The sequence below is a fragment of the Pituophis catenifer genome, unplaced genomic scaffold (assembly GCF_029215685.1).
Source record: "Pituophis catenifer annectens isolate HBS135680 unplaced genomic scaffold, rPitCat1.0.hap2 SCAF_3, whole genome shotgun sequence".
NCBI lineage: Eukaryota > Metazoa > Chordata > Lepidosauria > Squamata > Colubridae > Pituophis > Pituophis catenifer.
Window position 1 is genome coordinate 201,731,170 of NW_027256883.1, and position 25,386 is coordinate 201,756,555.

Below are 25,386 nucleotides of genomic sequence, written 5' to 3' on the forward strand. Positions count from 1 at the left end.
GGAAGCTAATTTGTGGATGGAAACACTCAAAATGGGAGACTTTCCAAGTCTGTGAGCCAGACTGCAAGTTAAAAAAAAATCTAGAAGACACTGGTAAACCATTTCATTATCATACCAGGAAAATTGCAGACATATGTTCATATAAATAATGTGGACCAGCTAGGTTTGAAGGAGACCCAATTTGACTCTTAACTTCCCAGGTAGATTAACAAATAATTTGGCTCTAAACTCTCATCATTCTGAAAATTTTAGGAAATGTAGCACAACAGGCCCAGAGAAAGAAGCAAGCTGGAGAAAAGCTGATGTAATAAAAACCAATTACTTCACACAGGAGTTCTGACAACCAATTAGAAATGAAGAATAATAAAAGTTAAGATAGTTGCATTGCAGGTGCTGCTTGTCTTCACAGTCATGGACTCTAAGAAAGCCAGGTTTATGGTGGGACAGAAAATAGTGATAACATTTTGCTGAATATGAGTAGAACTTTATATTCCAGAGAATGAATAATATGAGAAGACACCGAGGTTGGAGACAGTGTGCATGGTCCTAACACCTTTCATTTTCAAGCAATTATACATTTAAGCAAAACCCTAAATAGGATCAGGAGAATAAAAACCAGGTGGGAGAGTGTATTGAAGCCAGATAAATAACCAAGGAGGAGCCATATCAAAAAGAGGAAGAGATAGATGAGAATTATTTAGTATTTTTATTTGACATGTACTTATTTTCCCATAACTACCACCTATGAGTTAGGTTGGATTGAGATAAAATGAATGTCCTAAAGTTATGACCTGAATGTCCATGGGGGTGGAATAGGAGCTGGGTTTCTCCATTCCAAATTTAACACTTTAACCACTACACTGGATCTCAAATTTTGGGCCAACCCATATCAGTGCCATTTTAACAACCCAGTGACATCTCTTAAAGAACGAAGGAGATCTAGGAGCCATGGTGGCTCAGTGGTTAGAATGCAGTATTGCAGGCTAATTCAGTTCACTGCCAAGAGTTTGATCCTCACTGGCTCAAGATTGACTCAGCCTTCCATCCTTCTGAAGTTCATAAAATAGGACCCTGATTGTCAAGAGCAATATGCTGACTCTGTAAACTGCTTAGAGAATGATGTAAAACGCTATAAAGCAGCATATAAGTGCTATTGCTATTACTATTGCTATCTAATTATACTGAGGACTAACTTTGGGACTATTTATTTGCAAGAAATTCTGTCCCTGAGCAATTAACTTTCCATATAAAATACAGGAAATATGAAGCCAAAATCATCTACCTTGACATCTCTGTAGAACAAAAGAATAGTAACTAGGGGTTACTAGCTCCATGACCCAATAAGCCATTTAAAAGGGAAGATGTGTGTATACATACATTCATTACTAAGAACACGTATACTTAAAATATATTTATTTCTAAAGAGGAGTTTCTCTCTGTGTCTCTTTCTCCTTCTCTCTCTCTCTTTTCTTTCTTTTTCCTTCTCTTTAGCTCTTCCTTTCTCCATTTCTTATGGAGCATACATTAAATACAGTTGTCTGCACATAATACCTGCCAGATGAAGAAGATGGATTCACAGAAATATTGGTCAGATCTGTGATATTCAGGAAATCTTTATGGAAATAATGTAGTTGAACAATACAAACAAGAAGAAAGGCACAGGGTAATAGAATCTTTGTAAAAAGTTCCCTTATGCTGAACTGCTCAAGGCCCAAATCTTTTAATCTGCCAAATGAAAAGACAAAAATATATGCAAAGTCAGCTAATGAAAAGGAGGAAAAGAATTATTTCACATTACAGATACTTAAACATAAGTCAATATATGTATAATTATTAATTTAAAAGAATGATGAACCTAGCCAGTTATTCAGAGAAAAGGGGCATTCTCTATCCTTTCCTCAGGTAAACATATTTCAGCACAATAGGCGTGTGAACCTGCACACCGGTGGCCACCTTGACTACCCATCACGCCTCAACCTAGCTCATTTTTAAATATTCCTGTCTACAGCTCTGTACTTAACAGGTAAATAGTGGAAAGTTATTTCTGTAAATAATATTCTAAATGTGTAGCTCATAGGTCTTTGCACGGAAAAACTTTGATAGGATTTATATGTAATAATCTGATACAGCTCTCTAAAAAACACTTTTCCCTAAAGAAGAAGAAATGTCATCTCATGGGACAATGTGTTCATGGGTTGAACCCATGAAGGATTACTTTTCCTCCAACTGAAACAAAAGTAACTTTTCTGATACATTCCAACATCTTCCATCTTCTAACTGTCAATTTTTCCATTACCAACATTTTTCCATAATTTTTCATACCAGATGTCTAGTAATGGAGCTTCTGGGTTTTTCCAATGTTGTGATATAACCAGCCTTGCTGTAATAATCATGAATTGACCAGTTACTTTATTTTTAGCTCTTTGAATTGCCTCACTAAATAACAGCAAAAAACATATTGGGACTTTAGCTAAAATTTCCCATAGCCATATTATTAATCTCAGTAAGCAATTCTTACCTGACACTTTGTATAACCTAACAGGGCCCACCATACATACTTATATCTAAGAAATCCAGTTTGGTGTAGTGGTTAAGGTGCTAACCTAGAAACCAGAAGACCATGAATTCTAGTTCTGCCTTAGGCACGAAAGCCAGTTAAGTGATCTTGGGTCAGTCATTCTTTCTCTCTCACCTCACCTCACCTCACTTCACCTCACCTCACCTCACCTCATAGGGTTATTGTTGTGGGGAAAATAGGAGGAGAAAGGAGTATTAGATATGTTCACCAGCATGAGTATTTATAAAGTAATAAAGGTGGAATAAAAAACAATCTAATAATAAATATATCTGTGCTTTGCTTTGGTTCAGTTCCATCACTTATATGGCCTTTTCCCAGTAATTTATTACATCTTAAATCTAACTCCCACAAGGCATACCAGAGCTGCGTATCAGACTGAGAAGTTGACAAAAAAAACCCACCTCCACTTCTATATTACTATAAAATGGGAATTGGGACTGGCAGTTCAAATCCAGCACTTCCAGTTCCTACACTTAAGCAATCCCATGCCATTTTAAGCATGATGGCCATTGCCTTTGGTTATGTAGGTCACAAATTGCGAGGTGCTGCAACATTGTAATTGCAGGCTGGTTATTAAACACCTGTATCATAATCATGTGATATAAGTACATTTCAATTACTGGTACTTTGAAGACTCGTTGTAAGTCACCCTCATTCAGGGCCATTTGAATGATCACTTAACAAGTGCTTATTAAACAAAACAACTTGTACTAACATCTATATGTGTGTGCCATGAAGTTTTGAGATGTAGTTGACTTCATCTAGTATTGGCATCTATATTTTAATACCAGCAGCAAATTCTTTATTTGCTTCTATACAACAGAATTTGGGGGATAAAATCTCAAGATACAATAGCAATATAGAATCTTAAATTAAAGTTCTTACCTTTCCTCTGATATTTCCAAAGTTTTTAGGAAAAATGCAGAAACCATCTCAAACTGGTAAGTATATATAGCAATGAGGACTATCATTGAATAGGAGACACTTATCAGCCAAAATCCCTTCAGGACTCGTCGCCATCCTTCATAATGAAACTGGAACCAACAAATTTAATTTTGTAGCTTTAGTATTGATTATAATCAAATAACCTACTGAAGGCTTATAGTATATAGAGTCACAACAAATCAAACTGAGCTACAGAGTTTTCAAAGTCCATTTGTCTTTATATTGTTATCAAAATGTGTATATAGATAAATGTTGTGTGTCTGCAATTATTTTCTTTCTTGAGAAATTTCAACTTCTTGTGCAACTCTCACAAATTTTAAAAAAGAAAACTCTCAGTAATCATAATTGCTCTTAGAGGCATAGACAGTTTCTCCCATATGTGAATTAAAATAACATGACTAGGCTATACAGTAAGTAATAAGGGGATTTTTTAATTATAATTTAATGTGAATTTATCAGATGCATGCATTCCTGAAGCCAAGGAATGAACTAATTTAAAAATATCTTTAATGTTGGCACTTTGAAATTTCTAAGGCACTTTTGCAAACACAATAGCATCTGGAATGTGACATAAGATTATAGAGAGTTATAAGCCTTTGGGAAAAATATACAAGTACATGGAAATGTATTTTTCTATAAACTTCTATGCAAATTGCAAATTAATGTAGAAATAGAAAAAGATTAAAATTTCAAAGATAAAGCATCAAAAGAACTGCAAACTAACAGATTTGATTTGGCAGTGCTTTCTTTTCCCTTCAGAAGTTAGGAATCAAGCAGAAGTCTCAAATTCCAGATCTGCTTACCTGATATAAAGCCACACAGAACAAAAAAAGGATAACGTAAAGAATTTTATACAAGGCCACTTTGCCATCGAAGCTGACAATAAAGAACATGATGGAACAGAAGTAAATCCAGTACTTTATTAGGATCTTCTTAAGTATAGAACCAAATATTTCCACAAACAGATTTTGCGATGTGTCCATTTCTGCAACAGGAGTGTATATTCAATCAGAAGCATCATCAATGTTTAATGGACCAGAGTGTTTTTTTTAGGATAAATGTTATCGCATTTGACTAACTATTTATGGTACAATATTACAATCCAGAGTACCCTTATTTAGCAGCAAGTCTCATTGGATTCCACAGGATTTCCTGCTGAACAGCTCTAGATAAGACTGAGCTTGGAATAAGCACAGAATACCCACTTTCCCTCCACCTCCATTGTAATGCTACCTATACATGCATACATGTCCCCTCTTTTTTTTCTTAAGAATGAAATATTCTACATCTAATGCCTATGCTTCATTGAACATTTCTATGTATACAAAGCATAATGTATGTAGCATCCATCTCCTCCCCAACAATGCATATTCTCATCGTTCTTTCTAATAGAATCATGCATTCTCAGACGGTACAGTTTTCACTCCCTTTCCAACCAGTTTGAATACAGCATCAATCATCCCCATGCCTAGTGGTTCCAAACCACATGAGTCAACTTGTTTTCCCTCTCACTCACCAATAGAAGAGTACAAAATATGAGACTGAAACATAGCTACCACCAGCCCTGAGTGTCCCTGGCTTCCATAATAATAAAAATAATTTTGACCTCAATCAATAGAAAGAAAAAAATGGCTAGCATGCATCCGGGGGCACACACACATATATGTTTTCAGTGTGAGGAGATAGTGGAGAGAATAATGGATTTCTTGAACCCAGAAATTGGGAGCAGGTGTGGGGGGGAGCAGAGTCTGGTGCTCAACTCACTGATTCTTAAACAGGGAAATCAATCTTTTTTTTTAAAATGAAGGCTGTGAAATAGATTAGAAAGATTAGGATTAAGTTCACTAATGTGTTTGTCTGTATTTCTTTCCTGACATACTGAAGTTGCAGTGAAGTTGTAGTAGAGACTGAAGTACGCTACCTTCCACGAGATGTGGTGAAGCAAGTCCAAAGCCAATAGAAAAACATAGTTTATAAGCCTTAGCAGTGTTTCTCAACTTCTCAGCTTCAAGATGAGTGGGCGAACTCTCAGAATTCTACAGCCAGCAAGTTGTCAATGTTGACAAACACTTCTCTAGGGTTACCAAAAAAATTCAAATTAAAGAATTCATGATTCATGGCTACCCAGGTTCAACCTGAACACATCTTAGAAAACCCCTAAATAGATTCTATTCTCAAACTGCTCCTACAATGAAGTAGGTTTTCTTCCCTAACCATTAGATACGATCTGTCTTTGTGTAATTTAGGACTATTTCCTAAATTAGTTTCTCTGCCATCATTCCTGGACTGAATGAAGACTTTTAAAATCCATTTTCAAGAGAGGGGTGAAGGATCAGGGTAACTTTATCCAATATTCACATGTTCTTACCAGTTTGATGTACTATCACTTCTTTGAGAAATCCCTCCTCTTTTTGCTTCTGCCTTTGCATCACATACTGCTTCAACAATAACCAGAAAGTTAACTGATATAAAATCTGCAACAGAACCACATAGATATTTTAATGAGGAATATGTATATGAGAAATAGCCAGCACTGGAAGTGTGGCTTCAATTTTACTGTCTTTTCAGCACCCTGAAACTCCTACTGATCACAAGGGCAACAGCAATTTATTTATTGCTTATTTGTTTATATCCTGTCTTTATTATTTTTTATAATCAACTCAAGATGGTGAAAATATATAATAGTCCTTCCATCTCCTATTTTCCCCACAGCAACAACCTGTGAGGTATGTTGGGCTGAGTGAAAGTTACTAGCCCAAGATCACCCAGTTTTCATGCCTAAGGCGGGACTGGAACCCACAGTTTCCCAGCTTCTAGCTTGATGCCTTAACCACTAGACCAAAGTAGCTGTTCATTTTAGCAAGTATATGCTTACCTTGGCCCCCAGATGGACACAGGGAATAGAATAAGGTTTCAAATCTAAGTCAATGAGTAATGAAGTTGCAACTCCTGGAAATAATTCCTCTTGCGAAAGATTCAGTCCCACAATAAAATTAAGAATCACCAGTACATTTCCATAGGTGACAAGAAAGGGTAAACTGCGCAAGGCATAGAGTTGACGGTCATGTACCATCCAAATTATACAGGACCAAATTAGCAGGACAAAAGTTAGCCAGCTATTGTAGGTGATACTCCAAACCTATGAATGAATACATAGCAATTATGTATTTTAAAGCAGGCAGATTTTGATAAGGTTGCAGCTTCATAGACCAATATGGATAATAGGACTGTAAAAATATAGCCAACGTATAACAAGACACATTTCTTATATTCATTTCATTCTGCAACATTCAGTCGTGTCTGACTTCTGGCAAGTTTATAGGCAAATGTTCTCTATGTTACCCTATCAAAAACAGCTTCTTTTAGTTTTTAAATGTTCGTCTTTGTATCAGTTTTGATGGTATCAAGCCATCAAGTTTTTTGATTGCCTCTTCTTTTTGATCCACTATTTCCTATCATCATTGGCTTCTCCAATGAATTTGCACGCATTATTTGGCCAAAGTAAATCAGGCATAGCCTTGTGATTTTGGCTTCTAGTGATGTTTCTAGTTTTATACAATTCATCACCTCTCTATTGGTTGCCCCATCTGTCCACAGTATATGCAAATATTATTTGGTCTTAATTGACTATATTCACATAACATTCTTAACCACTCCTGTAAAGATCTACCAGATGCACTTGTAGACTGTACTTCCCTAATGTTCACCTTTTATAATTTAACGTGTGCAAACATACCATGTTTGGTTAATTTATATTTAGTATATTGTGCAAATCTTGAATGTGGATGAATTCAATAGTTAGATTACCCCTATTTTATGAATGAAGCTGTAATTTTAATCTTAACAACTTTATACAAAAATATACCTAAATATAACTTCAGAATAATTGCATAAATGTCATTATGGGTATAATTTTGATTTAAGACATGAGCCTTAAAATGTAGAAGTGGAAAGCATAACATCATAAAACTGAACAGGGTGAGTAGAATCAAGTTCAAAATAGATAATTTCAAAATGCTTCCCCAATTTGGTGCCATCCAGATATGCAAATTTATAATTCCCCAAATCTCTGTTCATATGACTTTGAAATTTTGATTTATTAGGAAGGCACACAGCAAACTTGGAAATACTCCTGGTCATTTGGAAGGCAATAGATTCTATAAAACAGCAGTGCAGAGATGCCTGGTTGTTATGCTGAACAGCTACTTGGTAACAGCTCTTAAAAGACCACAAAAGGAAGTTCTTACCATCATAGTAATCAATGCAATGACATAGCTCTGATTTGTAATGAATTGTGACAATGCTAAGAATGTACTAGATTTTTTTTCCATGTTACATTTTTCATGAACTTCTGGGGAGGTTTCAGAATATATTGTGTGCTCTGCAAAAAAATATTAAATTTGGAAAAATGACAAATTACAAGTAATGTCCAGGTTTCTTGAAGTCCGTTTTCAATTTATTTTATTTGGTGAAAACAACCCAGTGCCCTTGAAACCCATTTTGAAAAATTCAAAAAAAAGGGGAGGGAGGGAGGAAGGAAATGAACAATAAGCATTAATTATATATGAACATTTTCTTATTACTCATTCCTCCAATTCTGTCTTCTATTTCCAGCAAACCATTGTTACATTGAAACTGGATAAACTAATACTTAAAAGGAGATTTAGGACTAGGTATTTGAAAGGTAAAATCAACTGACTCGCAAGGGTCAAGGCCCTCTTGCTCATTCCCTTATAAATCTCCCTTATAAATGACCTATATTGATCACTATGGGTGGTTTGATGAAACATGACATGCTGAGTTTGATTGAAATTATGGTCCAACACTCCTGCAGGGCATAAACTTGAATAAAAATATGTGGTAAATGTCCACATTTTCTGATAATAACAAAGAGCTACATGCTCCTTCAAGAATAATAGATTTAATGTAATTTACTCTCAGGAGATTAAGAGGTTGTTTTATGTTGAATCATACCATATAATTCAGGATTAAAGACCCTGATTAGAAGCAGCTTGTAGGTTAGACAGACTTTCTTATAGATTTATTTGGATATCCCTGGGATTAACCCTGGCCCTTTTGTCATGAATATGACATGGTCTAACACCTAAGCACAGTTATTTATGGATTCAAGTACATTTCACCAAATGCAAGAAGTATTATCATTAATTGGCAGTATTACATTAGCATTTTGTTCAAAACATTCAGATACAGATATTGAATAGAATAGAATAACAGAGTTGGAAGAGACCTTGGAGGTCTTCTAGTCCAACCCCCTGCTTAGGCAGGAAACCCTACACCACTTCAGACAAATGGTTATCCAATATCTTCTTAAAAACTTCCAGTGTTGGAGCATTCACAACTTCTGGAGGCAAGTTGTACCACTGATTAATTGTTCTCACTGTCAGGAAATTTCTCCTTAGTACTAAGTTGCTTTTCTCCTTGAATAGTTTCCACCTGTTGTTTCTTATTTATTTTATTTATTTTATTAGTCATATTTCTATGCCGCCCACTCTCCAAGGACTCTGGGCGACTTACACCAAAGACAGTATACTAAATAGCATATTGCCCCCAACAATCCGGGTCCTCATTTTACCCACCTCGGAAGGATGGAAGGCTGAGTCAACCTTGAGCCGGTGTTGTGGCCCGCCAGCAGCCTGCGTGGATCGTGGCTGATCCCGACGACAAGGAGGCTGGTGTGGTGTCGCGCCAGCAGTCTGCGCAGCCGGCACTTGCGTCGGACAGCGAGGAGGCTGAAGAGGATGTGGTGCCAGAGGCAGAGACTCAGCCAGGGCCTTCAGAACCTCCAGAGGCTCCTTCAAGTGGAGATAGCGAAGTGGAGGAGCCTCTCCTCAATGCTTGAGTATGCAGGGCTGCCAAAAGGCAGGAGTAGCTACTCAGGAGGAGGATGTCTCCTCGAGAGTAAGGCTTGAGGATAATTGGCCACTCCCTTAGCCTATTTAAGTCACGTGCCGTTAGTAAGTTTCTTGCTAGAAACAACTTGTAATTATCATCAGAGCATTTTTGGAAAAGTCTTATCATATCTTGTTTTCTGGGCTGGTTGCCAACCTTTGCCGGACTTTGGTTTATTCTTGCTACTTAATAAATTTGATAAGGACCGTTGGTGTGTGTCAATATCCTCGGGAATCCGGAGTTGGGGCAGAACAGCCGGTGAGATTTGATCCGCTGATCTGCTGAACTAGCAGTCAGCTGAAGTAGCTGCAATACTGCACTCTAAACCACTGTGCCACCTCGGCTCATGTCCTGCCCTCAGGTGCTTTGGAGAATAGCTTGACTCCCTCTTCTTTGTGGCAGCCCCTGAGATATTGGAACACTGCTATCATGTTTCCCCTAGTCCTGTGATGGCGAATCTATGGCACGCGTGCCACAGGTGGCACGCGGAGCCATATTAGTGGGCACGCCAGCTCAGCTCTGGGGTGCATGCGTGCACTGGCCAGCTGATTTTCGGGCCTTCTGGGCCCACCAGAAGTAGGGAAACAGGCTGTTTCCTGCCTCTGGAGGGCCTGGGGGAGTGGGGAAGGCCCGTTTTTCTTTCTTACCTGGCTCCAGATCCTCTCTGTGTATCTGGGAATGGCGAAAACAGCCTTTCCCACTCCCTTGGAGGCCCTACGGAGGCTCAAAGGGCCCATTTCCCCACTCCCAGTGGGACAGGAAGTGACGTTTTTTCCTGTCCCCAGCCTCCAGAGACTCCTAGAGAGGCTCCTAGAGACTCCTAGAGAGGCTCCTAGAGACTCCTAGAGACTCCTAGAGAGGTTCTGGAGGCTGGGGACAGCAAAAAATGTCACTTCCTGTCCCACTGGGAGTTGGGAAATGGGCCTTTTCAGCCTCCGTAGGGCCTCCAAGGGAGTGGGAAAGGCTGTTTTCGCCATTCCCAGATACACAGAGAGGATCTGGAACCAGGTAAGAAAGAAAAACGGGCCTACCAGGCCATCATGTGCCCTCCCCCGCCCCCCCCTCTCCTGGCACGTGATGGCAAAAAGGTTAGCCATCACTGCCCTAGTCCTTCTTTTCATTTACTAGATATACTCAGTTCCTACAACCATTCTTCATATGTTTTAGCCTTGGCCCCCTAATCATCCTTGTTGTTCTTCTCTGCACTCTAGAGTCTCAATATCTTTTTTACATCGTGGTGACCAAAACTGGATGCAGTATTCCAAATGTGGTCTTACTAAGGCATTATAAAGTGGTATTAACACTTCACATGATCCTGATTCTATCCCTCTGTTTATGCAGCCTAGAACTGTGTTGGCTTTTTTTGGCAGCTGATGCACACTGCTGGCTCATATTTAAATGGTTGTCCACTAGGACTTCAAGATCCCTATCACAGTTACTACTATTGAGCAAGGTACCACATATAGTATACATGCATTTTGTTTTCCTTGCCTAAATGTAGAACCTTACTTTTTTCACAATTGAATTTCATCTTGTTAGATAGCGCCCAATGTTCAAGTCTGTCAAGAGCCTTCTGTATTTTAAGCCTATCTTCTGGAATGTTGGCTATTCCTGCCAGGTTGGTGTCATCTGCAAATTTGATGAGTTCCCCATCTATCCCCTCATCCAAATAATTGATGAAGATGTTGCAGAGTACTGGGCCTAAAACAGAGCCTTGGGATACTCCCCTGCATATTTCCCTCCATGTAGATGCAGTTCCATTGAGGACTACACGTTGGTTAGCCAGTTACAAATCCATCTGGTGGTGATGCTGTCTAACCCTAAACCCTGTCTAAATGGGCTGCCCACCGGCCTCAGGACAGCCCCAGACCTCCTCTCCTTCTGCCGCGAATTGAAGACGTGGCTTTTTCACCAAATGGGCTGAATCCATAAGGGTGACTTCAATTAATTTTAATAATTTTTAATAGATTTTAATTTAATTTTAAACTGATTTAAATTGTTTATGTAATTCCTTGTTTTGTTTTTGTAAGCCGCCCTGAGTCTTACGGGAGAAGGGCGGCATATAAATTACATAAATAAATAAATAAATAAAAATAACCCACATTTTTCTACTTTAGTAGTAAGTTATGGTGTATTTGTCAAATGCCTTACTGAAGTCCAAGTAAATTATATCCACAGCATTCCTCTAGTCCACTAATTTTGTCACTTTGTCAAAGAATGCAATAAGATTAGTCTGGCATGATCTGTTTTTGACAAACCCATGTTGGCTTTTGGTTATTACTTTATTTGCTTCTAGGTGTTCGCTGATTCGTTGCTTGATTATCTTTTCCAGAATCTTCCCTGGTATTGAGGTCAGGATGATAGGTCTGTAGTTTCCTGGATCTATTTTTTTTCCTTTTTTGAAGATGGGAACTATATCAGCTCTTTTCCAGTCCTCTGGCAGTTCAGAAGACAATAGCATGCAGGAAATATTTTTTGCAATAATTATATGTCAAGCTAATGATAGTTGAGTGATCTAACTGACAGAAAAATAATCTGACCATGCGTTCTGCATTTTACATTTTGCATTTGGTTCTGCTTTAACATTACATGCATTCTGAAGTTCATGCAACAATGTTAGATTTAAAAATTTTTAAATCTATCATATTAAATGTTTAAATATTTAATATTTAAATATTAAATAAATATTACAAAATGTTTAATTATTTATTTTAATTATTTACTATGAAATAAATATTCAACTATTTAAATATTAAACAAATATTTCATAAAAAATAAAATCTTTTTAATATTTAAATGTTAGATTTTAAAAGAATGGTTGCAGGAATTTGGTATGTCTAGTCTAGTGAAAAGAAGGTTTAGGGATGACATGATAGCAGTATTCCCATACTACAGGAATTGACACAAAGAAGAGGAGGTCAACCTATTTTCCAAAGCACCCTGACAGTGAGAACGATAAATCAGTGAGTGCTCCATCACTGGAAGCTCTTAAAAAGAGACTGGACAACCACTTGTCTATAATGGTATAGGGTCTCTGCTTGAGCAGGAGCTTGGACTAGAAGACCTCCAAGGTCCCTTCCAACTCTGTTATTCTGCTATTCTGTTAAAATGATATAAGATATTTCTCTGTTGTTAGTATAGATGCTCTATGAATCAGTATAGTATAGTAACTATTTCTCTGTACAGTATTCCTTAGGGCAAACAGAATGATCTGGCACTCAATATGCAACATGCAATATGCTATATACAGTATACCTGATAGAGAAACAGTGTGTCCTTGATTTAAATAGCCATCCATACTGCAACTGCTATGATTCTGACATTGCAAAAGGAGGCATTGCTGTGGAATTTCACTTGAAAGAGAAACCACCTAGGCAAACAATAGAAGTGTTTTTATTTTATACAAAGAGGGAGGGTTTACAGAGATATCATACTCAAAGTAAAAACACTGCTACACCTTTTCTTTTGTCCAAGTGCATTATTTTTTTTTTCATTTTTGTTAGGTCCCAAACATTTCATAGGCTCTTAGCACTGTGCCTTTTTTGCCTAATCTATGATACAGGCATGCTACAGTAAGAACATTTATGGGCTATCTTGGGAAGATAAACTAGAGATTTGGGGTTATTGAAAAGAACAAGATATATGTACAACTTGAGCATAACTGGAAACAAATAGCAAACCATCCATACAAATACTATTCCCAATACCTAATAACAAATCAAAATCCAGTGGACCATTTATTTTTCATTTTGTCAGTCTTCACTTCATATTGTATTTTTTTTTCTTATGCACACCTGAAGGTTTGTCTTTAGAAAGCAGCAATAAAGGGACATAGAATGTTTTTTTCTAATTATCTCTCTCACTCCAAAATAGTCCTTATATCAAGAAATAATTTGCCTGAACATGCTGGGTTATTGTTAAGTATTTCATTGACAAGGATTATGATCACTGCAGAATTTTTAATACTGGTAGCATTTTACCTTGCCATTGGTATCCATGCTCACCTGAAGCGTAGAATGCATCTTAATTTCTACGTAGTCCTCAGAATGAAAGTGAATATCTTCTTCTTTGGGCCCCTAAATGATGCATTGATTTAAACGGAGGAAGACCATCATGAAAACAATAAAACATGCTATTTTTATGTCCATGGTTTATATTCCCAACCTGAGCCATATGTTTAAACCTGGATCTATAACCATTTTATAGCAGGTGAAGTAATCTCTTTAAGGAACAGAAGGTATGAAAGTAAAGAATGTAGAATCTTCTCAGTAGCTAGGACTATCTTCTCACAGCCCTTTATTTCAGCCATTTTTCTCTCAGCTAAAAGCCCGATACTTGATATTAGCCAAATAACCCAGTTCCTCTTTCTTATGTGAATCCTTTGCTCCTTAAATGAGATCTCATACAGTTAGAATAGATCTTGTTTTAAAGGTTGATTATAGAATTTAGGATCATTGCAGGCATTGTAATTGTAATCTGATTTACTAGCAAGATCTAATACATGTATCGTCTTAGCAGAACTAACACAAGACTGTAACAGAGTTGGGGAGGTTTCCCGTGGGGCACTAGACACAATATGGGGAAAAACTGAAACCTACATTGTGCTTAATACAACATGCAGTTTATTCACCTGACTAATGTCATAATAAATTATTTAGCTTATCCATGGTTATTAAATATAACTACTGTAGTTAATAGGGATTGTGTTTTACTTCTATCTTGCATCATCTCATGTATCCTTTGAGCAGAAGACTGAGTTAAATATGCTTGTACTATAGTAGCTATGTACATGAATGTACATAGAGTATGTGCATGTGTGCATATCAAATATTTTTTAAAAAACTTGTGACTAAAACAGAAGAAATATCTTCCCAACAGAAGAGAACATCTTTAGCTCAAGGTTAAAATATAAAGTCCTTAGTGGTCTCTGAGCTGTTTGTTTGCAGATGTCTCCTTGCCCAAGTAGTGTGAATGAGTGTGGGGCTTGCTATCTGTTTATAGATAATAGCTTGCCTGGTAGGAATGTGGTTTTCTCCTTGGTGGTTCCTTGACTGGAATATTGTTTCTGCCAGATTGTTAGTCTGGCACTGATCCCTGCACCCACCAGTGCTATCCTCCCTACCACTACCTGCCATCCACAATTATCCCCATCACCTGCTGCCCATTGCCCACAGCAGGTGCAGCAATGGGCAGTGGGTGGTGGAAGTGACTGATAATGGAGGCAGCAGCAACAGTGGTGGCAACCATGGTAGCCATGGAAGTGGGAAAGATTGTGTTGTTTTGGAGCAGCAGTAGCAGCAGATACAGTGGCGTGCAGGGGCTGTGGGCACTGTAGCTAGCAATGGTGGCAGTAATAACAGCAGTGTAGGCGAGTGGCCAAAAGACAAATGGGGGGAGAAAACTGAAGTGGAGGCAGTCTCTGCCTTTCAAGAAGAATGGTTTGGATTGGGGTGGGTCCTCGTCTAATGACCACGTGGGATTCACTTAACAACAGCAACAGGGTCTGTTGAAGCTGGCATCATTTTAAAAATTGCCTGCTAAGACTCAGATTCTTAATTTTTGAGGCACAGCTCATGATAATTCATCCTGTCTTGAGATCAACCCAGAAAAATCTGAAATGTTGACAAAGTTCCACTAATAATACATTCCTTAGAACAACCCTATAGTATTTATAGGATGAAGTTACATCTCTTTCAAATCAGTTCAGCAGACACATTAACAGTTAACCCTATTTCGTTGTACGAGGTGCAATGACAATAAAGTAAACTGAAAACTAAAGAGTCTCATCAAAATCTCATGAAATATAAGCATACATACATACATAGTGGCTAGCTGAACTTTTTCTCAAATGGTACACAGTAATGGAGAGTTTAATACTATTGAAAAGGAGACTTATAAAAATAGAAAGATCAGTTAAATGCAAGTAGAATAGGAATATAAGCCAAATTAGATCATTCTGTGTCCCTGAGAGGAAATCTCAAAGTCTCGCTTAGTCACACTCAATTTTAATATACACCATACCTTATCAGGCAATGCCCACTGCTGTAACATTCTGACCGATAAATAATACAGGGCAAGAAGGAAAAAAGGATTCAAAGCCACTGGCCAGTTTAGGTGAGGATGAATGTGTAGTTTCCAAGGTGCTGTAATGTTTGTCTTAATAAATGGCATTATGCCCAAGACCCTAGAGAAAAAGACAGTAGAAGAAAATCTGGAGATTTATTTTTTTTATAAAAACAAAAAAGAATAGTGCCACAATATATTAGTCCACTAACAATTAATCATTACATAATAGCAGCAGCAGCAATTCAGCTTTCTTAATAGGTCAATGCAATACTGTAATAATTAAGTCATAACACAGAATTTTTTACTACCATTTCATATAAGCCAAGCTATATGGCTTGTTTACTTCCAACATGGTTAAAACATATTGGCTTTGTTATATGCAAAATGCACAGATTAAAAGATTACAGTTCTGGACAGTGCCACCTCTAGTGAAAAGAGAAAATCACAAAATGTTCTTCAAAACTATGCAATATATTATCTTTTTTTCTTTTTGATGCTCCAGTTTATTTTTGAAAAAATTTAAAATAAAACAAAATAAAAAACTCAGATTCACACATCACATGTTGGAGGAGTGGATCCAAGGGAACTAATTCCTCAACACCTAATTTAATTCTAACCAGCAGATCACATGTATCGTGTTGATAGGGGGTTAAGGATTTTTTCTGTGTCTTCTTTGCTCATCATTCTATATGGCCTTTTTCTCAGAGATTGTTAATCTGGCTCAAATTGTTCTATCTTTCTTCCCAGGCATACAAAAATAGAGCACAAGTCCTTGGACTCTGTTCCTGGTAGGTTATAGCAATGTAGATGTTAGGCTTTGCCACAGTGGTGGGTTTCAAATTTTTTTACTACCGTTCTATGAGTGTGGCTTGGTGGGTGTGGCATGGCTTGGTGGGCATGGCAGGGGAAGGATACTGTAAAATCTCCATTCCCACCCCACTCCAGGGGAAGGATACTGCAAAATCCCCATTTCCTCCCCACTCCAGGGGAATGTTACTGCAAAATCCCCATTTCCTCCCGATCAGCTGGGACTTGGGAGGCAGAGAATAGATGGGGACAGGGCCAATCAGAATATTTACTATCAGTTCTCCGAACTACTCAAAATTTCTGCTACCGTTTCTCCAGAACTGGTCAGAACCTACTGAAACCCACCTCTGCTTTGCCCCATGCATATGTAGAAAAAGAACAGAGATGTCCTTGAACAAGTGATTGAAAAGGTGTTACATAAACAAGAGTTTAGCCTGAGAAGGGAAGAGGAAGTCAGAAGAAACTCAAAATTGCCTAGCTTTGATTCTCTTGCATAGAAGAGGGAGTGTAAAGGAAACAGTGTCAGGGTGCCAGATTTCTCTTATTATATCTTGTAATTAAAAAAATAGAGTTCCGATAGACTTTTTCCTGATTTGGACTGTTTGAAAAGAATAGCTTTAATCTTGAAAATCTGGCAGGTTGTCTCTCACTCCCCCTGTTCCAAGTGCTGCCCAAGAAAATAAAAACAGGGCAATCTTGAGTTTCTTTCTCACTTCCTCCTCCCTACCCAGGCTAAGCTGGTGTTACCATAATGGTTGCCAAATATTATTTTCAGAGCCATCTTCAAACTTTAACATTCTACTGTATTTTCTATTATAATTATAGAATCAAACAACTTTCTATTATAATTACTACACCTGCATAGCTAATCATTGCTCAGATTATATTCCTGCTCTCAGGAATACATGTATACATCAACCTCAAATAAAACACAATTTTAAAAAGGAAACTTCCCTGAATCTTCAAATTCTATTGCCTCAAGTCTATTTCAGGCATCTGGTGGACTTGATTTTCCAAAATTCTCTGTCAAGTATAACAACATTTCAGAATTTTGAACACATCTGAAGAGTTCAAGCAAGTTGGTAACATCTGTTCTGTTTCATAATTCAGTGAAATATGTATATTTTCCTTTGAGCAGAATCACTTCAAATAATAATTTGCAAGTACATAAATGTGAATGAGCAAAGCTATAATCTTAACTATTACGGTACTTAGAATGATTTTGCAAGTAATTTGGATGAACATGTACATAGGAAGCACTGAGAATGTAAATAAAATAACCAGTCAATTGTGGTTTCACCTTCTGAGATTTGTTTTTACCTGACATAAATGACTTCTGAAGGAATAAGGTCCTGGAAGTATGGCAGTTGGTACAAGTAAAGCACAATGATATGTCCCATGGAAAATATTGCAAGAAAAACACACAAACTATTGAAGAGAACTGGACTGATTGGATAATTCCAGGACCACCAGGTGCACAAAGCCAAGAAGGTAAAGAAATAAACTGCTGAGCATGCAGAAGGTAGAATTATACCTAGGGATAAGGGAATATGATTTTCTTGGTTATAAGGTTCAGTTTATACCATTGGAGAACCATCACAAAATTAAGAACACCTCCATAGAAATAAAAGCTCTCTGAATGTAATAAATAAAAAAATAAAATAATAAAATAAAATAAAATAAAATAAAATAAAATAAAATAAAATAAAATAAAATAAAATAAAATAAAATAAAATAAAATAAAATAAAATAAAATAAAATAAAATAAAATAAAATAAAATGGAATACAGGTAATGCTCATATACCAATAGTCTCATTTAATGACCATTCAAAGTTACAATGGTGTTAAAAAAACATAACTTTATGATCAATTCTCACATTTAAATTCATTGTCAATGGAGATTCTCAATCAGGTTATGGTTGTCACAGTGTTTTCCAAAAGGCAATTGGAATTTCTTAGTTTTTTTCTTTGAAAACATTTCACTTCTCATCCAAGAAATATCTGAAGAACTGAAAAAGAACTGAAAGAGCTTCTTGGATGAAAAGCTAAATGAAAACCAGGAAAGGCTAGTTGCCTTAGAAAAGCACCCTGGGATATATATCTATTGCAGCATCCTATATATGACAAAGAGAAACAACACAGTCTACTTCAGATGTATACATGTACATGGTCACGTGATTGCCATTTATGTGCTTTACAATCAGTTTCTGACAAGCAGAATTAATGGAGAATTTGGAAGTCAAACTCCAAGGCATGGTCACATATTTAACATTTAATCTTGTTTTAATAATTCATGATAAAGGAATTGATGTCATATGCCCATCACGTTCATGTGATTTTCCACTTAGCAACCAGGGCACTTAGCAATGGATCGATAGTCCCAGTTAAGGTTGTTAAGCAAGGACTTCCTGTAAGAGCAGGGATAGGCAATTATTGTAATTTTCCTCAGAAGCCACATGAGCCACATGAGAAATTGGGGCTGTTATGGAGAGCTGCTGCTCCACTCTCCTAATCAGAATGGAGAAGTCTGCAACAATGTGGTGGGTGTGGATAAGAGACAGGTGAAAAGCAAAAGCTAATCTAGCTAACAGTTCCAAGTTACTGCGACTATGGGGCCAAGCTTGCCATTTATGACTTCTTCATATGGAGAAAGAGGGATCATTACTAACTAAAACAAACCAGGAGATACCTGTTCTCCATTTGGTATAATCTGTAGTATCTTGTCATACAAACACCCCAATGCTGTATTCAGATTTAAAAATGCCAGAGATCACTTTCCTTTTTCTTTCCTCTTGTGGGGGCACTAAGTTGTGCCTAACCTAACCCACTGTCCCACAAATATGTGAAGTAACTTGTACCTGTTGAGCCTAACAGAAGCATAATGAAGACTTTTCCAGTAGTTCTAAGTGTGTCTTCACAAAGACTCTCCAAGCCTGTTAGGAACAAAGTGAATTTCAGAAGAAAACCTGAATGGCTGCGTCTTAAATGATCCTTTTCAAACAGACAACCAATGTCTGTGTCCTCAGTATCTTCAGTTTCTGCTTCAGATTCCTGCGGACATAGAATACAGTATATAGATCAAGAATCAGTACTCAACACAAGCAGCAAAACCATCAGACAACAGGAGGGTCAGAGATTCTGTTACAATTCTGTGTAAGGAATTGTTGTTTCTCCAAATAAAGCACTTAAACCGTTGTGGCACAGTGGTTACAGTGCAGTACTGCAGGCTACTTTTGCTAACTGCCGGTTGCCTGCAATTTGGCAGTTCAAATCTCACCAGGCTCAAGGTTGACTCAGCCTTCCATGCTTCTGAGATGGGTAAAATGAGGACCCAAATTGTTGGGGACAATATGCTGACTCTTAGAGAGGTTAGAACAGGGCTGTAAAGCACTGTAAAGTGGTATATAAGTCTAAAGCTATTGTTATTGCTAAACAAACCCAATGGGGGGGGTGTTGATGAATTATTTCATCTTCTTAAAGCCTGATACCCTATCAATAAATGATTACAGTGCTGTTGATATGCCAATGTACTCAATATATCTGTGTTGTCATATTTTTTAAAATAAGCAAAACAAAAAACTATTTTCTCGTCTGATAAATGTGGAAAGGTCTATCTACTTTTGGAAGGAATATGAGCAATTAGACATATCTAGCACAGGTATTTCTTTCTGCGCTCTTCAATGAGTACATGTTTACCTGAGATTTACCTAGGAGGTGAAAGTTTTTCTTTTTTTTAATGTGGTGTTTTTTTAAAAAAATAATTTTTAGGCTGTAGTTATGTTTATACTTTGCTTCAGCTCCTCTGAATTTAGTCAGATTTATTTTCTGAATAGATATGTATCACATAAGCCTAATGAGTCCAAATCAAACATTTGTACACAATTATTGCTATTTAATTATAAGGATTACACACAGATTATTAGGTAGTTTAAAGCTGAAGTTCAAGCCAAATAACTCATTTGATGATTTATCTCCATTTCCAATTAATTCACTGATTATGTCCCATTTCTCAGACTTTGAAGTATGGTAAACCTCAGTTTCTGTCATCATGGTTCAGTGAACAAACCAAAATTGACTGAGCCATAAACTACTATGGTTGGGTTGAATGCAAAAATCTGAGCTACAAACTAACCACCATACTACACTTGAGTAGATTCATATTTTGATTCATGTTATTTATACTTGACAGTTATATTTGCACAAACATTTTATGAAACTAACTCAGTTCTCTGGATTTACATGACATATTTGTGAATACATGTAATGCATATAAGAAGGGGGAAGGGCTTGGACTGCACAATTGTGACCAGATATTTTGACGTCTGACAAACAGACATTGAAATAAAAACAAATAACACAGTTTAAAATAACACAAGGTACAAGGCTAAAAAGTGGTTGCTAGTTTGAGGTTCAGAATATTACGAAAATTAAATCACTAATTGCTTCTATTATAAAGAATAAAGGAAGACCCTCTCCTTTGCCTTTTCTAATCTTCATTCTGTTTCTGTTACATCAAGAAATGCAACACATGTAGCATCTCTACCGTTTCTTTCATGTCTTCTTCCTCATCTGAAGAAAACTGATCTTGGTCTCCAGATGGAGGCTCACTTTCCCAGTTGTTGAGTTTCACTGTCTTACGGCAAAGCAGGGTAACAATCAGACCAAAAAGAAACATTCCAATGTCAGGAGCCAAAAGATGTATGATGTTTCCAGCATCAAGCCTGCTAAACCTACAGGATACATGGAATGTTACTATTTTATAAAGCTAAGATTTTCACAGTCTAGTAGGAGAAACTTCTTTATTTTTGCTCCATTTGCAATGGATCAGATTCTGATTTAGGTAAAACAATACAAGCTTTTCTTTAATTCTTGGAGCTCAGAAAGCTGGAGAGTATCTAACACCCTCCAATTGTATTTTAAATCCACATGCCTGGAAATAAATTATACTCATATCAATAAGATTTAGGTCCAGGTTATTCACCAAGAGATACATGCACCAGCTGCTTACTTTGTATCACAGTTGAAGTTGTCATTTCTATATTCATTTACCCTCTTAACCTCCACCTTATAGATAAATCTTCTTCAGAATTATTATGTATTAAACTTTATTCCCCATAATTAAGGCTATCCAATATATTTTAAACTTTATTTCCCATAATTAAGGCTACCAATACAGAAATCTAGATAATCATTGGATGGCAGCAGAGAGATACAGAAAACAAATTATTTGCTGCCATATATAAGTCTGCTGAAAATTTGAAAACCAAATCTAGTAGGCAGAGTTATAATAAAATGGTGTTTGCACTACTGACAGGTGACTTCACCATACTGGAGGGTACCAAATGATAATGGGTTTGAGAAATAAGAGCATACCGCCAATGTTTTATCCTCCCAAACATTCACAGCACAGTTTAAAAGCATCCTCTTAATTTCTGTTGGTTTTTTGCTGATTTCTTATCCTTCAGTTTCCAAGAGGGAAGTGCAAAGAACATCATATAATTAATCTCCTGCCCCATCTACCATATAACAAAAGTCCCCTCTATTTTCATGCCATACACAAAGAAAATAAAAATGTGAGCACATATCTTTCCTTCCTTCCTTTTCAATACCTGTATTTGCAACTGGGTGCATATGCCAAAAGCTGTGACTATTATTGCAAATTGCTCTGGTGGCTGTATTGGGGAAAAAGGGATATTTTCTGGTAAGAAACGGGTTGTTGAATCTCTAGGAAGGCACTACAGAGAGTGATCAATTCGGCACAAGAAGCCATTGGTTGCCCTCTAACACCACTGGATGACATCGCCAGGTCTCACTGCTTTAGCAGAGCAAGGATGATACTCAAAGATGATTCATACCCTGGTCAGTGTCTCTTTGCACTTCTACCATCGGACAGAAGACATCGAAGCATAGCCAGCCAAACAAATAGGTTTAAAAATAGTTTCTATCCTTGGGCTGTCAGACACGACTACAATCACTCCACGCACATGCGGAAATGCATGACTAGTCTTTTTTCTTTTTCTTTTTTCCTTTATTACTTGCATAGGGATTATTCTTTATACTATTTATGTTGTTTGTATTTTTTGCCATGGATTGCACCAGTGAGGCTAAAACCAATTTTGTTGTATACCTGATGTACAATAAAAGCTATACTATACTACTACACTGTTGAAGGAAGGATAAAAAGAGGAATCCTTGGCTTGAACCTGGGAGCCAAGATATGGGGTGAGGCGAGAGTTCCTATTATGAGGACAACAGACTGCCCGCAGGTCTGCAATCAAGAAATTCAAAAGAAAATACTACCTACAAAATACCGGAGAAGAGTCATTAATGTATTGATTCATTTTCTCCAAAACAGACAGCATCACGAGACCAATTAGGGTTGGAGCCAAACCTAGAATGGTGCAAAGTGGCCTTTTAGAGCTTTCCATAATGAAGATGGAATAACCTAAGATGGGCCACTAAAAAACAACCTGCACCAGTGAAGCTGCTACAAGGAGACCCCAATGCATAGGCTGAGAGTCCCAGTGCAGACATGTTACAAGCTACACCAGTGAGGCAAAACAACTGGTGTGTAAAAATGCCAATGATTCAAAATGGAAGCAGATGCAGCATACATTTAAATAAGTTTTCCCAAGGTGTGAGGAACAAAGCCACCTGATCCATCAAATCTGGCTGTCAAAAAGACAACAGCATTGAGCTTCCCTTAATGACTTTCTAGAACCTTTGGAAATTGGTTAGCAATGGGACAGGAAGGCTTGTCTGCCATTACTGGTATTTATTTCAGAGGTAGTATTCAGTAGGTTCTGACCAGTTCTGGAGAACCAGTAGCGGAAATTTTGAGTAGTTTGGAAAATTGGTAAATACCACCTGTGACTGACCCCGCTCCCATTTATTGTCTGCCTCCCGAATCCCAGCTGATCAGGAAGAAATGGGGATTTTGCAGTAACCTTTTCCTGGAGTGGGGAGGGAATGGAGATGTTACAGTATCCGTCCCCTGCTATGCCCACCAAGCCACGCCCACCAAGCCATGCCCACAGAACTGGTAGTAAAAATTTTTGAATCCCACCACTGATTTATTTATATTTATCAAAATATTAAATTATTTATAAATATATAGAAATAATAAACTATTTATTCAAAGTCTCTAGTTATTGCCCTGTATGGTGCAATCAAAGCTCTGTGGCATATATAAAAAATGGGAAGTGTTTCAATTTTAGTGTCATAGCTGCTATTTTGACTTTTTTCAACTATGCCCTGTGGACACCCCTACCTTCTCCCACCCCAACAATAAAATCAGTCAATTGAATTAAAATCTTACCGTACAATACCAAAATGTGACAGCACTTCCTCCCCAAAAAAATCTGTGAAAAGAAAAACCATTGGTTTGGAAACAGCCATTATATTCCATTCCTCAATATTTTAATGTATTGTTTGTACTAAAAAATGTAGATCTTGGTGGAACTGGGGGGTGTTTGTGGGCGGGCTGTCTAACACATGGATTGTGTTATTGGCAAAAACTTTTAAAATGAAACATTTGCAGTCCTTCATATGAATGTCTTAGAATTTTGAAATTGGCAAGGAAATAAGTGCAAAACAAATGTAAAAACAATGTCATTCTAATTCAAATTAAAATCAATATATATAAACATGAGGGACATGTCCCAAGTCATGTTTAGCTTGAACCCTATGAATGATGACAAATATTTCTAATATTTGTTTTGATATAACAATTGTTGTAATATAGTTTTGAATGGCCTCATATCACCCAAATCAGAAAATAATTTTATCCCCAAATGACACTTTTAAAAATATTTGTGTCTGCTTTTGAACAAAGTAAATGAGCATTTTTAAAGATTTTTTGGGGGTAGATTCCAAAAAAAGGAAAAAAATTCTAAACGTAAACAATTTCCCAGTAATTCAGGTTTAAAGATAAATTTACATGAAACTAGACATTGTTATTTTGTACCTATAAGTACCTTCTAGAATCTAGATTCAATACCCTTTCTTCAAAGAATGTAACATTATAGCTTACTAAACCACACATAAACCAAGTCTTTGCATACTAAAATATACTTTATACCCTATTTCTTTTTCTATAGAGATACTGTACAGTAATAATGTAGAAGCTATTTTGAATTTCTCAAATTTCAAACAACCTCAGAACAAACCGTTCTGAGGTAATGTTTAGAACTTGAGAAATTCAAAATGGCCACCCAGAATTCTACTATGATTGCTGTAAAGAAGATAGGAATCTACTTCTTTGTATCTTTTTTCTTTTTCTTTTCTTCTCCTTTCTTTTCTGGAATTTTTAACTTCTTCTTTGACTTCTTTTTCTTTTCTGTTTCTTACTCTACATTTGTTGGAATTAGTTTTTAATCTTTTGAGTTTTCGTTTTACAAATATTGATGGTGTTTCAAAGAACACAAACTCCTGGTTAAGTAACCAGTTAATTATGTTGGGCAAAAATATCATTGATAAGTTATTCCAAGTCTGATCTCTAGTTGTAATGTTTTTTACCCCTAGAATAAATTATTGCCATGAAATTTTGAACTGATCTGTACCATTAGGTGGTAAGTAGTAGAAAGCAATTTGAAAAGACCCTTGTAACATAAGGAAAATGAAGCTGGTATAGCTGATGGTTCTAAGCAAGTGCCCAGTGCAGCCTGAAAGACAAAAACATAAACATTATTTAAACATTTCTATTCCATTACACAATCCCACTATTTTTTTTTAAATGTAACTTAAGGAGAAAAATCTTAAAAATTTAAAAAGTTGCTTTCTAAATCATGATGCTACTACTACTTATGAGAGAATAAATATCTGCCTTCCAGAATGGAATTAATCATAAAGGATACCTAGCCAATTAAAGTCAAGTATATATAGATAAATGAAATTAGTCAAAGGTTTTCAGACCAATGTTGAAATAATGCTATGGTTCTTAAATACGATCCAAAAGAATATTGTGATTTAGAAGTTTTTGTTGGAAATGTTCTGCGGCAAGAGCAATAAGTGCAGATCAGAGACCATAAAAGAGGCACAGTCTAGTAGTTTATTTCATTTTATTCAATGTTTTATTTAT

The 25,386-nt window shown here is 36.8% G+C and overlaps 1 protein-coding gene across 1 annotated transcript in view; it reads right to left on the reverse strand.

Moving 5' to 3' along the window:
• The window catches only part of LOC139315454 (piezo-type mechanosensitive ion channel component 2-like), a 74,160-nt gene extending 49,206 nt beyond the window's left edge, over window positions 1–24,954 (reverse strand). The window contains exons 1-14 of the mRNA XM_070941768.1: window positions 24,869–24,954; window positions 23,626–23,668; window positions 20,851–21,037; window positions 19,166–19,358; window positions 17,627–17,840; window positions 15,455–15,617; window positions 13,438–13,509; window positions 12,689–12,803; window positions 7,771–7,904; window positions 6,399–6,662; window positions 5,892–5,997; window positions 4,327–4,508; window positions 3,464–3,612; window positions 1,552–1,725 (exon numbers count right to left, since the gene is read on the reverse strand). Coding sequence (XP_070797869.1) covers window positions 1,552–1,725; window positions 3,464–3,612; window positions 4,327–4,508; window positions 5,892–5,997; window positions 6,399–6,662; window positions 7,771–7,904; window positions 12,689–12,803; window positions 13,438–13,509; window positions 15,455–15,617; window positions 17,627–17,840; window positions 19,166–19,358; window positions 20,851–21,037; window positions 23,626–23,668; window positions 24,869–24,917 — 2,045 coding nt within the window. The 5' untranslated portion in view covers window positions 24,918–24,954. The remainder of the gene's footprint in view (window positions 1–1,551; window positions 1,726–3,463; window positions 3,613–4,326; window positions 4,509–5,891; window positions 5,998–6,398; window positions 6,663–7,770; window positions 7,905–12,688; window positions 12,804–13,437; window positions 13,510–15,454; window positions 15,618–17,626; window positions 17,841–19,165; window positions 19,359–20,850; window positions 21,038–23,625; window positions 23,669–24,868) is intronic.
• Window positions 24,955–25,386: the final 432 nt, after the last annotated feature.